At 37.5% G+C, this 15,151-nt stretch overlaps 1 protein-coding gene across 13 annotated transcripts in view; it reads right to left on the bottom strand.

Annotated features, from left to right (window-relative positions):
- TXNRD1 (thioredoxin reductase 1) overlaps positions 1-15,151 on the bottom strand; it is a 144,039-nt gene that overhangs the window by 26,454 nt on the left and 102,434 nt on the right. For all 13 annotated transcript variants that reach the window (XM_081595626.1, XM_081595630.1, XM_081595629.1 and 10 more), the window contains 6 exons: positions 14,527-14,752; positions 12,758-12,850; positions 12,104-12,180; positions 10,494-10,650; positions 4,055-4,162; positions 919-1,014 (listed from right to left, as the gene is read on the bottom strand). In XM_081595626.1, the coding sequence (XP_081451752.1) occupies positions 919-1,014; positions 4,055-4,162; positions 10,494-10,650; positions 12,104-12,180; positions 12,758-12,850; positions 14,527-14,752 (757 nt within the window). The remainder of the gene's footprint in view (positions 1-918; positions 1,015-4,054; positions 4,163-10,493; positions 10,651-12,103; positions 12,181-12,757; positions 12,851-14,526; positions 14,753-15,151) is intronic.

The raw sequence follows: 15,151 nt of genomic DNA, 5'->3' as shown, positions 1-15,151 counted from the left end.
GGAGAACTGGATCAAGCTAGTCAGAAGGTACAAAATTCCAATTATAAGACTAAATAAGCACTCGGGGTATAACGTGTGTGCATGTGTGCTCAGTCGTGTCCGACTCTTGCCACTCCGTGGACTGTACAGCCCTCCAGGCTCCTCCATCCATGGGATTTCCCAGGCAAGAATACTGGAGTGGGTTGCCATTTCTTTCTCCAGGGGATCCTCCTGACCCAGGGATCAAACTCACATCTCCTGCAATGGCAGACGGATTCTTTACCACTGAGCCACCTGGGAAGCCCCAGTGGTGTAATGTATAGCAGGATAAATATAACTAACACTGCTGCCAGTTAGATATGAAAGTTGTTAAGAGTAAATCCTGAGTTCTCATCACACACACGGAACACTTACAGAGCATGTACACAGACATACACTTGTCCCAGGGGACAATACAGAAAATGGGGCAGTAGTCAGAAAAGTCTGAAAACCAATGCCTTCATCACTGTGTAGGTATAGAAACAAAGCCTGTGAAGTCAGATGGTTTATCCTTAGGTCTTTGTTACTAGTTGTTACACGAAGCAGCAAGCAATGAAATTTTTAAATCAGAACCCAATTAAGAGCTCCCCCATTCCAGCTTTCTCACTAGTGCTGGCTGCTTAGGATACAAACTTGGGTTACTCCTTCCCTGTTCTGTCATTATTTTTAGATAGTCAACGGCTTCATTCGTTCTGACCGCCTGCCCACAACATATTCATGCAGAGGGGAGTCAGGCCGTGTCATCACGGGCCTCACCCTAGGGTAACATCCACACAGCTCGGGAAACTCAGAGGTGAAATACTAAAAGAATGTAATGTGTGTATCACGTGATCAAAACAGAGCTGCATAGTAAAAATAAAATGAAATCAGTAGAAAGGAGTAAATATGAATAGTACTTACATTGTCTTTGATATTGCAGATTACTTTTGCGTAACATTTGTTGTTATCTCTTGATGGAATCGTCCATTCCAATGGCCAAAAGTAACTATGGTAAACCTAGGAAGATAGAAGCACAATTTAGACCCATCGTCTCAAGAAGTATGTCTGTCAAACACCAGTTGTGGTGTGAAGCCAGTGGATGCTCTTTAATATTTAATAATTAGACTTTCATTAAACAAAAAAATTCATGGAACATATAAGAACCTGGTCAGAAGATAAATAACTTTAAAGTCATAGTTGACAACCCTTTGCCATAACCTCATCCCTTAATTATACTTCAACCTCCCATGAATAAACCTTATGTAACAATAACAAAGTACAAGCAAATGAGAGAAAGAAGCCATGTAATTACTTTCTGTCTTACATCAAAAAAAAGAAAAAAGAAACCAATGCTATCTTGTTACCTCAAAAGAATGACAACTTTGGGCAAGAAACAAGTAAGGTGCCAGGAACAACTATAGCAATTATCTAGTTCTTTTACTTAATACTTTCAAAGACATCTCCTTCTCTGAAATTATCCACCAAAAGTACTGAAGGAGTGAAGGAAGGAGGGAAAGATGATAGATGAAAGGACACAGACATCCTTACTGACATTTCATAAACTTAAGTCTTGGATGACTAACAGGATTTTTTTCTCCTTCAACTGCTAGCCTTGATTCAATACATACAAGGTCAGTAGGATATTTAAAAACACACTGATTATCTAAACATTATATAACATACTTTTACCTTGTAATATGATATAAATTTTTTGATAAATGTGGGTTACAAAACTGAATGTATAGTATCATAGTATCACAACAATTACACAGGGGAGAAAATGATTTAAAAAACTACTAACAACAGCTGTGTTATAAACATAAGTCTATGAGTGATTGTTTCCTATTTCCTTTGCATTTTCAAGATTTCTTCAACTCAAATGCCCTGCCTTTATAATGAAAAATGAAAATTCTAATCAAACAAATACAAAAGACTATCTGAAAAAAAAAAAAAAAACAGAATATCAAGAACCTTAAAATTTAAGTTATTTTTTGATAGCAATATATACTCAGAAAATAATCAGAGAAAGAGACAATGAGTAACAAAGATGTTCATCATTCTATTCATAGTAGTGAAAAATTAATCTAATAAAATGGCTTAAAAAATTACTGTATAGTAGCACCCCTGAAAGGAAATACTGCAAAAGTCATTTTTTAAAATGGTGCTTTTAAAGAGAAACGCTTGTGATCTAACGCTGTCAAGTACAACAGAAAATTGCATGTAACTTAATCACACTTTAAAAATTAAGCTACGTATACCAACACAGTGTCAGACTTTATTTTTCTGGACTCCAAAATCACTGCTGATGGTTGACTGCAGCCATGAAATTAAAAGACCCTTACTCCTTGGAAGGAAGGTTATGACCAACCTAGATAGCATATTTAAAAGCAGAGACATTACTTTGCCAACAAAGGTCCATCTAGTCAAGGCTATGGTTTTTCCAGTGGTCATGTATGGATGTGAGAGTTGGATGGTGAAGAAAGCTGAGCGCCGAAGAATTGATGCTTTTGAACTGTGGTATTGGAAAAGACTCTCGAGAGTCCCTTGGACTGCAAGGAGATCCAACCAGTCCATCCTAAAGGAGATCAGTCCTGGGTGTTCATTGGAAGGTCTGATGTTGAAGCTGAAACTCCAATACTTTGGCTACCTCATGCGAAGAGTTGACTCATTGGAAAAGACCCTCATGCTGGGAAGGATTGGGGGCAGGAGGAGAAGGGGACGACAGAGGATGAGATGGTTGGATGGCATCACCAACTCGATGGACATGGGTTTGGGTAAACTCAGGAAGTTGGTGATGGACAGGGAGGCCTGGCGTGCTGCGATTCATGGGGTCGCAAAGAGTCGGACAAGACTGAGCGACTGAACTGAACTGAACTGAACTGATACCAACACAAAATTATACATATATAAAATAGATACTTAGACTAGAATATGCTAAAATATTAATAGTAGTTACCTTTTCATGAATTAAAATTTCCTTTTTTAATATTTTGAAAATTTCCTATGAGGGTATACTGTTTTTATAACCAGAAAAAAATGCTAATACTATGTTACTGATAGATCAATATTACATGCTATTACTAAAGTATAGAATAAAAGAAGTTGTTGAGAAATTTAAAATAGACTCTCATATTTAAAAATGTACTCTGATTCACAAATCTGGTCTTTTAGGTTTTACTGCAAACTTTTTTTCCCAAATGATTTAAAACAGCAGACCCTTTGTGTAGCATTATTTGTGTATATAAAAGTAGTTTACTTCATGTGCAGTTTCCTTGATGTTGGTGGCGGTTTAGTAGCTAAGTCATGTCCGACTCCAGTGACCCCATAAACTGCAGCCCACCAGGCTCCTCGTCCACGGGATTTCCCAGGCAAGAATACTGGAGTGGGTTGCCATTTCCTTCTCCAGGGGATCTTAACTGGCCTAGGAATTGAACCTGTGTCACCTGTACTGCAGGCAGATTCTTTACCAACTGAGCTATGAGGGAATCCCTTCCTTGACTATATATAGGATAAAAAGTGACTGGCAACATTAGCTATAAATTAAAGGGTAATGGTAGAAAAATAAAAAAGCTAATAGAACAGTAGAAATGTAGGTACTCTTTAGTTTTTTCCCCTGTAATTTTTAACCATATTAATAATAAAAAGAAACCAGTAAAAGCGGTTTTGAAAAATAGAACCAAGAATTACTGAGTCAACTGATGAAACTGATGAATGGAAGGTAGGTCAGATAACAGTATCATATCAACACTAAACTGTCTAAGAAAGTAGTAACCACCGTGTGTTTAGATAGGAAAATGTCCTTGTTCATAGTATTAAAGCATTTAGGGGTAAGGGGGTATTCAACTTACTCTCAAATGGTTCAGGAAAAAGAAAACACACAGATGCATGGAGATAAAGAGAATATGAAGAGGATAAAACAAATGGGCAAAATGTTACTAATACATGAATCTGGAAAATGGGTATACAGAAGTTCTTTGTACTATTTTTCAGCTTCTCTTTATGCTAGAAATTATTTTAAATTTTGGGGAAAACAGTAGTAGTGAAGAGTAAAACTTACCTCAACATTTTCTTCCCCAAATTTCTCCACAGCTTTCTCTTCAGAAAGACCACAAGACCCATATTCCAAAGGAGTGAAAACGGTTGTTGGAACGTTTTCATAGTCACACTGTTTCAAAACAGAGGAGGGGAGTTATGATGGGAGAGATTATAACTCAAAATAACATATACTTCAAAAAACTTCAAATTGAGGAGAGAAAAGCAGACTAATAAAAGACAACTGTATTGAGAACCATTAACTGATGTGATAATATTTCAGCAGAGGTTTACATTCTGTCAGGACTAGTCATGAATAAGAGACTCGTGCGGCTTCTCATCCAGCTACCAACTCATGTTGACAAGCACATGCTTTCTGTCCCTTAAATAAAGCAAAAACAATCCTTATGCACCCAATGTTGAAAGTCTATTACTAATGCAGAAGTTAACAGACTTTACTGTAAAATCAATTAGGTAATACAAATCAAAAGCCATAAAAACATTTTACAGGTTTTGGCTCAATAACCTTACTTTTAGAATCTATGATAATGATTTAATATACAGAAAAAGCTACATAAATTAACTGAGCAATGTCGTAGTTCTCATCAATTGTGGAAATATCAGAGTGGCTTTAAAATTCAAATAAGAAAGTGGTTCTGTAGTACGTATTCTCAATGCAATCTTATGCAGCCATTAACATGGTAATGAAGACCAAGGAACAAAATAAGTTCATGATGGGCTTTTCCCTGGTGGCTCAGTGGTAAAGAATCTGCCTACCAATGCAAGAGACACAGGTTCGATCCCTGATCCAGGAAGATTCCACATGCCACAGAGCAACTAAGCCTATGCATCACATCTATTGAGCCTGTGCTCTAGAGCCTGGGAGCCATGACTACCAAAGCCCTTGTGCCCTAGAGCCTGTGCTGCACAAGAGAAGCCACCACAATAAGAAGCCTGCACATCGCCAGCTAGAGAGTAGTCCCCACTGGCTGCACCTAGACAAAAGCCTGTGGAGTAACAAAGACCCAGCACAGTCAAAAATAAATAAATAAACAAAATTATTTTTAAAAAAGTTCATGACTATGACAGTATTTCCAAAGCATACTTTAATAGTCATAGATGACAAAAGGGTTCTGAAGTCAAACAAGTTTGTAAAATGCTGTATTAAGCAAATAGGTTTCTCAACCATCAGATTTCTCAGATGCTTTAACATGATGATGTGAATTATGAAAAACATAATTATGGAGATGCCAAATATATCTGCAAATGCCAGTTGGTAAAAACCTACCCAGTCACATTTGGACAAAGAGGTTAAGTCATTCTGAACTTAAAATATGAACAACACAATTCTCACTCTCTAACACAGTAGGGTGGAATCTTTAAAATGTGCCTCCCTCTAGAATTAGCAATATACAGTCTTTTTTTTCCTCTAATACCAATCCTTGGAATTCTGATCCAAAAGTAAAGACAGACTTCTGCTTACACCCATAATGGACCAGGTTTACTTCCTGCTTTAAACAACTTAAAAAAAGAAAAAAACACAGACAAATATGAAACACTTCTTAGACACTGGACCATGGGTAGTGCAGCACCATGGCTGCTGTTGAGAAGGGAAACAAGAAGGGCAACAAATGAGGCGAGTTTCCTGCCCAGAGCAGTTTCTAGGGCTTGGTAAGGAGAGGGAACAGAGTGCAGAGTGGTCTTCCTGAGTTACAGCAACAGAGATCCTGTTCAGGGATGCCAACGTGGCTGGAAGCTGCAGGGCCGAACAGCAAAGTGGGTGGGGCTGCATAAAGAGAAAGAGAGAGCGGCAGAGAGGGCCTCCTGAGATTTGGGCTGAGCACTGATCTGTAAATCAATGCCAGAGGAAAGCACTCAGGGTGAGGAAGGAGCCACCGGCAAGCAGTGAGCCCCAAAATGACCAGAGCTCTTACAAGCCAGAGTAGGGAAAGAGTTCACAGTAGGAGGAATGGGACAGATTCCTTGGAAGAGCCTCCATTGAGTAGTAGAACTAAATTAGGCCTAAATGAAACGTTACTGTTGACATACCCCAAAAAAGCTGAAAAGCAAGTTACACAAGGATAAAATGACTCCTGTGTAACTTAACGGGCCACCAAAACAAACTCCAACACTATATATAGGAATTCAACAAAACCCAGCACCCAACAGTGTAAAGGGCACAAAGTCTTCATCCATCCAAACTTGTATCAAGAATAAAACCAATCTAGAAATAGACACTGTGAAAGAGATGATGAGATTAGCAGAGGACATTAAAAGAGCTATTAAAAACGTGTTCTGTAGGCTCAAGAAGGTAGATAAAAATGCAGTCTGCTGAGGACAGAAAAGGAAAATGTAACTTGTAGAGATGAAACTACTTGAAGTGCATATTACACAGAATGGGATTTACATCCCAAGACTACAAAAGAAAAAGATCAGTGGACTTGAAGACATTGCAATAGGCTCTCTGAGAGAATAAAAGCACAGAAACAGGGGGAAAAACATGAACAGAGCATCAGAGACCCATGGGATAATATCGAGTGAACCACCAGTCATAAATTTGAGGCTTGGAGGGGGGACAAAGAGGAGGAAAGCAAAAACTTAATTGAATAGCTAAAAAAATTTCCAAATTTGATGAAAACTATGAACAGATAAATCCTCAAATCTTGATATACCATAAGCAGAATAATTATAAAGAAAAGCATGGCAAAGCATGCAATAATCAAATTGCTAAAAAACAGTGAAAGGGAAAATCTTAAGAGGAACAAAGATAAAAATGATAGCATATTCTCCTATGCAACCAGAAGACAATGGGCAAATTATTAAAATACTTAAATAAACACTGTAAATCTAGAATTCTCTATTCAGCAAAAATATCTTCCAAAAAGTATAAAGTGAAGGCATAATAAACTAAAACAACAACCAAAAACTCCACAAGGAATTCACCTTAAGTAGACGTTCATTAAATGATGGCAGAAAATGATGTATCAGATGGAAACCTAGATCCAAATTAAAGATATTTTTTTCTCCTTGGTCCCAAAACTGTTTCCAATTGGCTTAATTGACTATTGTGGCCTAGCCTGAGAAATGTAGTTCTTTTTTTCAATACTTCTATTTGGATAATCAACTTAATAAACCTTTAGAACACAATCTATCCTCAAGTTGCAGAGATGTGTACTGTGGTTTCTTTATAGTTCTGACATAAAATATTTTTATATTTACTGTAAAATTGAGCTATCTTACAAAGCGCCATTTTAAGTAATAATAAAGATGCTAACAACATACGCTATTTGTAAAAAATAAAATTATTTCAAGTGTTTGAGAGCAATTCTAAAAAAAAGATACAAGAAATCTACTGCTCCTTGGAGAAAACAGCTAGAGTGTCCATTCAGTTCAGTTCAGTTGCTCAGTCGTGTCCGACTCTTTGTGACCCCATTTACCGCAGCACACCAGGCCTCCCTGTCCATAAACAACTCCCGGAGTTTACTCAAACTCACGTCCATTGAGTCGGTGATGCCATCCAACCATCTCATCCTCTGTTGTCCCCTTCCCCCACCTTCAATCTTTCCCAGCATCAGGGTCTTTTCAAATGAGTGCCCATTACAATCTTTTAAAGCTGGTACATGTGTCTTATCATCTGGCTTTTTAAAGAGCTTACTAGAATGTCCATCACCTACAGGTTGACTCAGCTTTATGATCTGTTCTCTGTTTTTGAAATGATAAAAAGATTTTTCTCCTTCCTCATGTTCCCAAAAATAACAGAATATTTAAGGGCAAATATGTTTAGCAACTTTGAAAATGACTTTAATCTACTGTTAAAAAGATTCATTTAAAAATTTCCAATATATTTTCCACTTCATTTAGTACAAGCACCTCTGTATTGGTGGTAGTCTTTAAAGTCTTGAGACATCTTTTCTACCCTCATCACCTTTTATAATTGATACTTCCCAAATCCTTATGTCTTTGTGTTAGTTGCTCAGTCATGTCCAACTCTTTACGACCCCATGGGCTGTAGCCTGCCAGGATCCTTTGTCCATAGACTTCTCCAGGCAAGAATACGATAGTGGGTTGCCATTCCCTTCTCCAGGGGATCTTCCCAACCCAGGGATCGAACCCTGGTTTCCTGCATTGCAGGCAGATTTTTTTTTACCATTTGAGCCACCTTTACGTGATGCATTTTCACAGTTAACACAGCAGTACCTACAAATCAGATATGGACTGGATTTTTGCCTTGGCTGCCTCCAAGCACTGTGACCTTGGACAGTTACCTAATTCCCTGTAACATGTCATCAATCTCTACAGCTGCTCTATAGTGGAATGAGGTGCCTGCATACACAGCACTGAGCACAGTGCAGACATGGACAGACATAGATGCTCTTTGTCCTCTTTTCTCCAAACACTCTTATAAGGCAATGAATGCATGTTATCAATTTTGGAGGGAGACACAAACACCCATTATTCAATCTGGGTTCTCTTAAAATCTCACAACAGATTTAATTTAGGCAGGTGTTTATGTTAAGCTGAAGTTGTCAACAGACAGCTAGCTGCTCCTTCAGAAGGAAGGCAGGTGGATGTGGATCCACTAATGTTCTCAGATATTTGGGAATGATCTACTAATGCACACGGGCAAAATTAAAAGGATTACACAGTTCTTAAACAAAACAATGTATAATTTCCCCAAATACAATTAACCTAGGTATCTATTAGTATTGCAGTTTTGTTTACTATACTTGACAAACAGACTGATGAGATTTCAAACTCAGGGACTTAGCAGCACTTGTTTATTTTCCTGTTCAGTAAAGTACTTGTCCTATTAGTTAGACTAAAAAATAGGGCGGGAAAAAGGAACAACAAAAAAGAGTCCTTTAATTTCAATTTACATTAATTCTGATGCTGATAAAAGCTGAAGACACTTTGAGAAAGAATTTGCTCTACCTGGGAGATGCTAGAATACAGTACTCTGGTCACACAAAGAAGGGTATGTCTAAAGTAGGTGGATTTACTGGATTTTTAAGCAAATCGGTGCTACAGTAATTTCACATTTATTTACATATGCAATTGTTTGCATATTTGCTCTCTGATTATTATTGGTATAAAAATTTTTTCTTTTCACTTTAGGAAATCACAAAGATAAAAAGGTCAAAAAAAAATTAAATGCACCTCATTATATTTCTGAATTACCTTTTCTTGATTTACCATAAACTCAAAAACTCCAAAAAGTATACAAGACATAATTCATTTAAAGAGGCAGTTAAGTTTATTCCAAATAGTAATATGAACCAACTACTATTCCCTGCATGACCAGACAACCTTGTATTAAAAACTCTTTTCAACCTCAATCCTGTTAATCTCAAAATATTAAGATTTATTATACTACAATCCAAACTAACCCCACATACATTCAAAATGCTTGTCACAAATTAGCAGTATTCTTTGAGGTTCCATTGCTATAACCTAACTAAATCAACCCATGATGATTTATGCACAAGGAAAATAGGGAGTGACTAAATTCTTTACCATCCTTTTTTAAAAAATAATTTCCAGAATCCTTTAAAAAAAAATAATTAGGAAGGGAACATTGATAATAATTAGGGGCAGAGGATATATGGAAAATCTCTATAGTGGTGGTGGTTGAGTTACTCAGTTGTGTCCAACTCTTCCCACCCCATAGACGGCAGCCCACCAGGCTCCTCTGTCCATGGGATTCTCCAGGCAAGAATACTGGAGTGGGTTGCCATTTCCTTCTCCAGGAGACCTTCTCAACCCAGGGACTGAGCCCACGTCTCCTGTATTGCAGAAGGATTCTTTATAGCTGAGCCACCAAACTTCCTCCCAATTTCGCTGTGAAGCTAAAACTGTTCTTTAAAAAATGTCTTAAAAAATTAACTGAGCATATTTATTCTTTTCTTGCCATCTAGTCTCATAAGATACAAATAAGAGTTTTAATTTCCTACACGGTCTTTTAAAATCACTTTAGAACATTAATATAATACATTCAACATTCCAAGAGCAGGAGATCTATTTTTAGAAAGTATGGGGGAATAAAGCCTGAATATCACTTCAAACAACTCTGAAGACTGACATTATTTACCTATATCCTCAAATCCTTTTATAGCCTAGTCAGGTGCCATAAACAGATTTAGAAAATTATACACAAATTGGTAATAATGAATGGATGTAAGATGCAACTATTAGGAATTTACAGAATATAACAGGGCTGAAACTTGATTACTCAAGCTCATTTTACTCCTCTTTTGATTCTGAGAGTGACAATGTCCATAATAAATCACAAAGGTAGAGAAGTCATAACAATGTCTTGCCTGGAATAGTTACTAAAGCACATGTGGGATGCCATCATCAAAATAACTAAATTATTCAAGACCTGGAAAACTTCACAACCAGCTTACCCAGAGCACCAGGAGGACCACTAAGAATAGCATCTCAGTGGTGACAGCCCCAACACTCACCTTGACAGTGGAGCCACCATACAGCCTCTGAGCCAGCAGCCTTCCTGCCTGGATGGCCACGGGGGTGAGCTCCAGCTTCCCCTCCAATATATCACCGATGGCATAGATGTAAGGCACGTTGGTCTGCTCTTCCTCTGTAACAGGTATTTTCCCGGTCCTGAAAATTCATTCAGTTAAAAGCACTATCCATTACCACTGTTAAATTAAGTCCAACAAAATCCCCTTTCTCCCAAAGAAACCCAAAATCGGGAGTCTAGCCCAGGGTAATGTTCTAATTTATTACCAAAACAACAACAAAGCTCAGAGGAGCCAAAAGCTTAGACATTCTAGCTATTTTGAAAATCAAAGGAATAAGAACATTGTTAAGAAACCGTGGAATGGGAAAAGAAGAACATAGTGGTTAAGAACAAAGGAGGATTCTGACCTACAGTAACTAGGTCTGTTAGTTAGTACCTCTGTGATCTTGGGAGGGCTATTTAACATCTCTAAGCCTCATTTTTCTACCTATAAATGGGGATGATGATGATAATGGGAATAACAGAAGAAACAAATACCATCATCTACCCTAAGGGGTTGTGAGGACTGAATGAGAAATGTGTACAAAACATTTAGCACAGCAGTCCATGGACCCTGGTAAGCACAGAATAAATGTGAGTTATTAATATTATATAAAATCTAAACCTTGGCCCCAAGTGCACACAGGCAAGTAGGTTATCAAAATGCTGGAACACTTGGTCCGCTACATCTTATCAGACCTCCTTAATTCCCTTGTCTCTCCAACCCAAGGGGGAAAAGAATGAAACAAAAATCCTCACACTAAGATTAAGAAATCTCTTCTGAATAAATGTTCCTCCCGCAAGAGGGAAGGGAGGTAGGGGGTGGTAGTGGGGTCTCCCTATTTTCAATTTCCAAGGCACCTAGCCTTTCACAGTACTTGTTTTCAAATGGATGTAGGAAAGGTGATACTGGGAAAATATCCCATGCCCCTTCCAGAAGCAGACAACAGAGTTTCAATTATCCAGAGCAGTGGTACAGTGCAAAGGATTTTAGCTAATAAAACAGCAAAGTTTTCGTATTTGCAGCTGTCACTAGAAACGCAGTGACCACTCTAGTGATTCTAAAACTTGGTAGCTTTAAACCTGGTTCAAATCTGCATATTCAATGAAGCTTTTAAAGCACATAACTGCAATTCAGTGAGGAGCTGGATCTTTTACTGTACATATTAACATTAAAGAAACAAAATGAAAGCCAGTGCATCTCTCATTTAGATTTTGAAAAAGGGAAAAAAAAAGACAAACAGGAAGGATGGTGATTGGCACTGAATGAAGAGTCCTCTAAGCTTAAAAAGGGAATGCTCCAACTATGGTAAAAACTAACTTTAAAAATCTAAAACTCCAAGGACTTCTCTGGCAGTCCAGTGGTTAAGACTCCATGCTTCCACTTCTGGGAGCCAGGGTTCCTTCCCTGGTCAGGGAATTAAGATCCCACGTGCTGCATGGCCAAACAAAAGAGAAACCAAGCAAACAAAACACCTAAAACTCCACTACTAAGGAACCTTATAAATCACTGAAATAGTATTTAATAAAACATAATAAAGATTTTTTTCTTACTTTTCATTTATCTTTACCCCCACATTTTCTAAGCCAATTTTTCTCGTGCAAGCATCTCTTCCTATTGCCAGCAATACCTGAAAAATCATTAATATATGGTGACTGTTAATAAAAAGGCTCTGCATGAGTTATTTCATCAGATTTTTTTCCATTAAGCCAATCTGATTCATTTTCCAGACCCGGAAAGAAATATTCTATTAAGAAAATAATGCCAAGAGTTTAAACAAATCAAAATCATTTAAATTAAATCTTCTAAACATAATATAGTAAGAAGCTGTACACATTTCTTAAGAAAAAGGGAATTAACAATTCCTTAGTAAATTTAGCCAAGTATAGAGACAAAGCATAGCCTACCACTAAAGTTGTTTTTTTTTAAGTTGTGGGCTGGGGAAATACAAGAACATGAGACAGAGAAATTCTAGCTCATTTTAACATGCTAATACTTTTTTCAATAACCATTTGATAAATAATATTTAAGTTATAGTAGAAAAAAATTAAATCCATCCCTGTACCAAAACAAATTATAATATCGTAAGTAATAAAGGTGTCTTAGAATAGGAACAGAACCAACAGTTTAGAAACAGCAACCCAGCAAATATAGCATAAGCATATGATTTGCTTTCTCACGAAGTATGACCGACGTCCATTCCTTACCGTATTATACTCTCCTTCGATGGTTTGGTCACTATTAGTGGACTTAGCTACCACTCTCAGTCGGCCTGGTGTCCCTGCTTCAATTTGTTCAACCTATGAAAGTGATATAAGGTTTTACTCCACAATAAAGACACACATCAACATCAAGGTGGGTAATTATATCCTCTCCTTCTATCTAGTTAACCCAAAGTTAAAACACAAAATCTGGCTTGTAAGGTCTTTTATATCCCATCTCCCTCACGTCAACATCTTTAGGATGACATGAGATTCTTTTATTTATTCCTTTCTTTCTCATTGCTTACTGTTTGTTAGAGGGGCTTTCCTTCAAATAATTCTCAAATAGAATAAAATTCACAGAGCAAATCAGCAAAGAAAAAAGCCAGAGAAAGCATACTACAATCTCCAGGAAAAAAATTTAAAAAGTTAGTTGTTTAGTCATGTCCGACTCTCTGCGACCTCATGGACTGTAGCCTACTAGGCTTTCCTGTCCATGGAATTCTCCAGGCAAGAATACTGGAGTGGGAAGCCATTCTCTTCTCCAGGGGATCTTCCTGACCCAGGGATTGAACCTGGGTCTCTTGCATTGCAGGAAGATTCTTTACCGTCTGAGCCACAGGAAAGCCCCTAATCTCTAAAATTAAATCACCCTGGTAAACCAAGCAGAATGTTATATACACAGACACAGGCTTATTTCACTAGGGATAGTCCATCATGTTCTCAAAGGGCCCACAACATCTAAAATGTTCAGAGATTAGAAAGGAAGATGCTACTTTTTATCAGTACAGCATATATACACAGCTGTTTCTTCTAATCACAGTCCTAATGGTAGTAGAATCCTCATGAGAACTGTGAGATGGATGTTATCAGTTATCATTTCACAAAAGAAAGTGAGGCTTGGAGCAGTCATTCTCCCAGAGTCACATGGTAAGAAACTGGCAGAACAGGATTTGAACTCGGGTCTTTCTAATCCTCACACTTATACTGTTATTTACCAGCATCAAGGGATTCATGCTCCCACAAAAAACCCCCAAGTTACTAGCCCATTAAGCAATTTTAAAAACAACAGCCAAAATTCCTTAATTTAAACAATATTACAACTAAAATTCCTTAATTTAAACAATATAGTCTCATCCTTACTTGCCCTAAAGGAATCTGTTAAAGATATGTCAAGTGATTGACTCTGTCACTCTTGTGTATCAGAACATTTGTGGTTAACAAGTACCAAATATAATTTGGCATATTATTCAGCATTTTCAAAAGAAAAGAAGATTAAATGAGCAAAACAAGGCCAGCCGACATAACAAAATTAGATAATCATTTCCAGGGAAGCCAGAATAATACAGTGCATCTGTGGACTATACTGTATACTAAGGAGAAACGTCTTTGAAAGAAAGAAAAAAAATCAGTCTAGTCTCAAACTCTTATTTAAATCACTGGTATGTAGAAAAAAATAAGTATTAATATAACAGGTCAAAGATAATAAAATAAAGGAACACATAACGCAAAGCATTTCAACAGAAGAGAATAAAAGATGGTTAAGTTGAAAGGGGAAGGAGATCATTAATCTGCAAGTAAGAACAAAGCTATTTAGGTGGTAGGACCTATTTAGGTAGAAATAGTTTATATACCTAAATCACACAGTTGAGGAATGACAGTATCCCCAATGGTTCATAATGCTGAAAGGAGGCTTCTTCCCTCACCCACCCCAACTCTCTCTCACCTTTTAATGTGAGTATAGAATCAACAAACCTCCAGGCAACCCCACTTACTTTTGTTGGTACAAACTGTCTTATGAACTTGATACCATGCTCTTGCATATGTTCACCAATTTTGTTGGCCATGTCCTGGTCAAATCCTCTTAGGAGAATGGACCGTACCATAACAGTGACGTCTAAACCAATACCAGCAAGAAATCCAGCACATTCCAAAGCAACATAGGATGCTCCGACCACCAGGGTCTTACCCGGGCAATAAGGTAGAGAGAAAAGATCATCACTGGAAAAAAAAAAAAAAATTTTGAAAGGAAGAAAAGAACAGAAAAATCTCCATATGTGTATAATGACCCAAATTAAAGTAGGTATTTTTACTTTCTTAAGAACAAGACACTTTTAGGATTAAAACCATCCCAATTAGCTACACACATAATATTTGAGAAATTTTTACAAGGTCTCAGACACTCTCCTTTCTCACCTCTCAACTGCTGTGGAAGCAGCTCGAGCTTCCATGGGTAAGCACAGCAAACCATAGCAACTCTGACACTAGTCCAACTCCCAGTCAAACAAGTGTATTTTGTATTATTTGGAGTAATTCTCCACTTAGGTTGTTTAAAATCGCACATGCGCAAACCCAAACCCCCACCCTCGTCCCACCACTCCGGCTCTCTCTGAGGTGGAA

The sequence above is a fragment of the Giraffa tippelskirchi genome, chromosome 4, assembly GCF_054371585.1.
Source record: "Giraffa tippelskirchi isolate mGirTip1 chromosome 4, T2T-mGirTip1v1.2.pri, whole genome shotgun sequence".
NCBI lineage: Eukaryota > Metazoa > Chordata > Mammalia > Artiodactyla > Giraffidae > Giraffa > Giraffa tippelskirchi.
The sequence above is the reverse complement of the archived record's forward strand: the minus strand, read 5'-3'. Positions and strand labels throughout refer to the sequence as shown.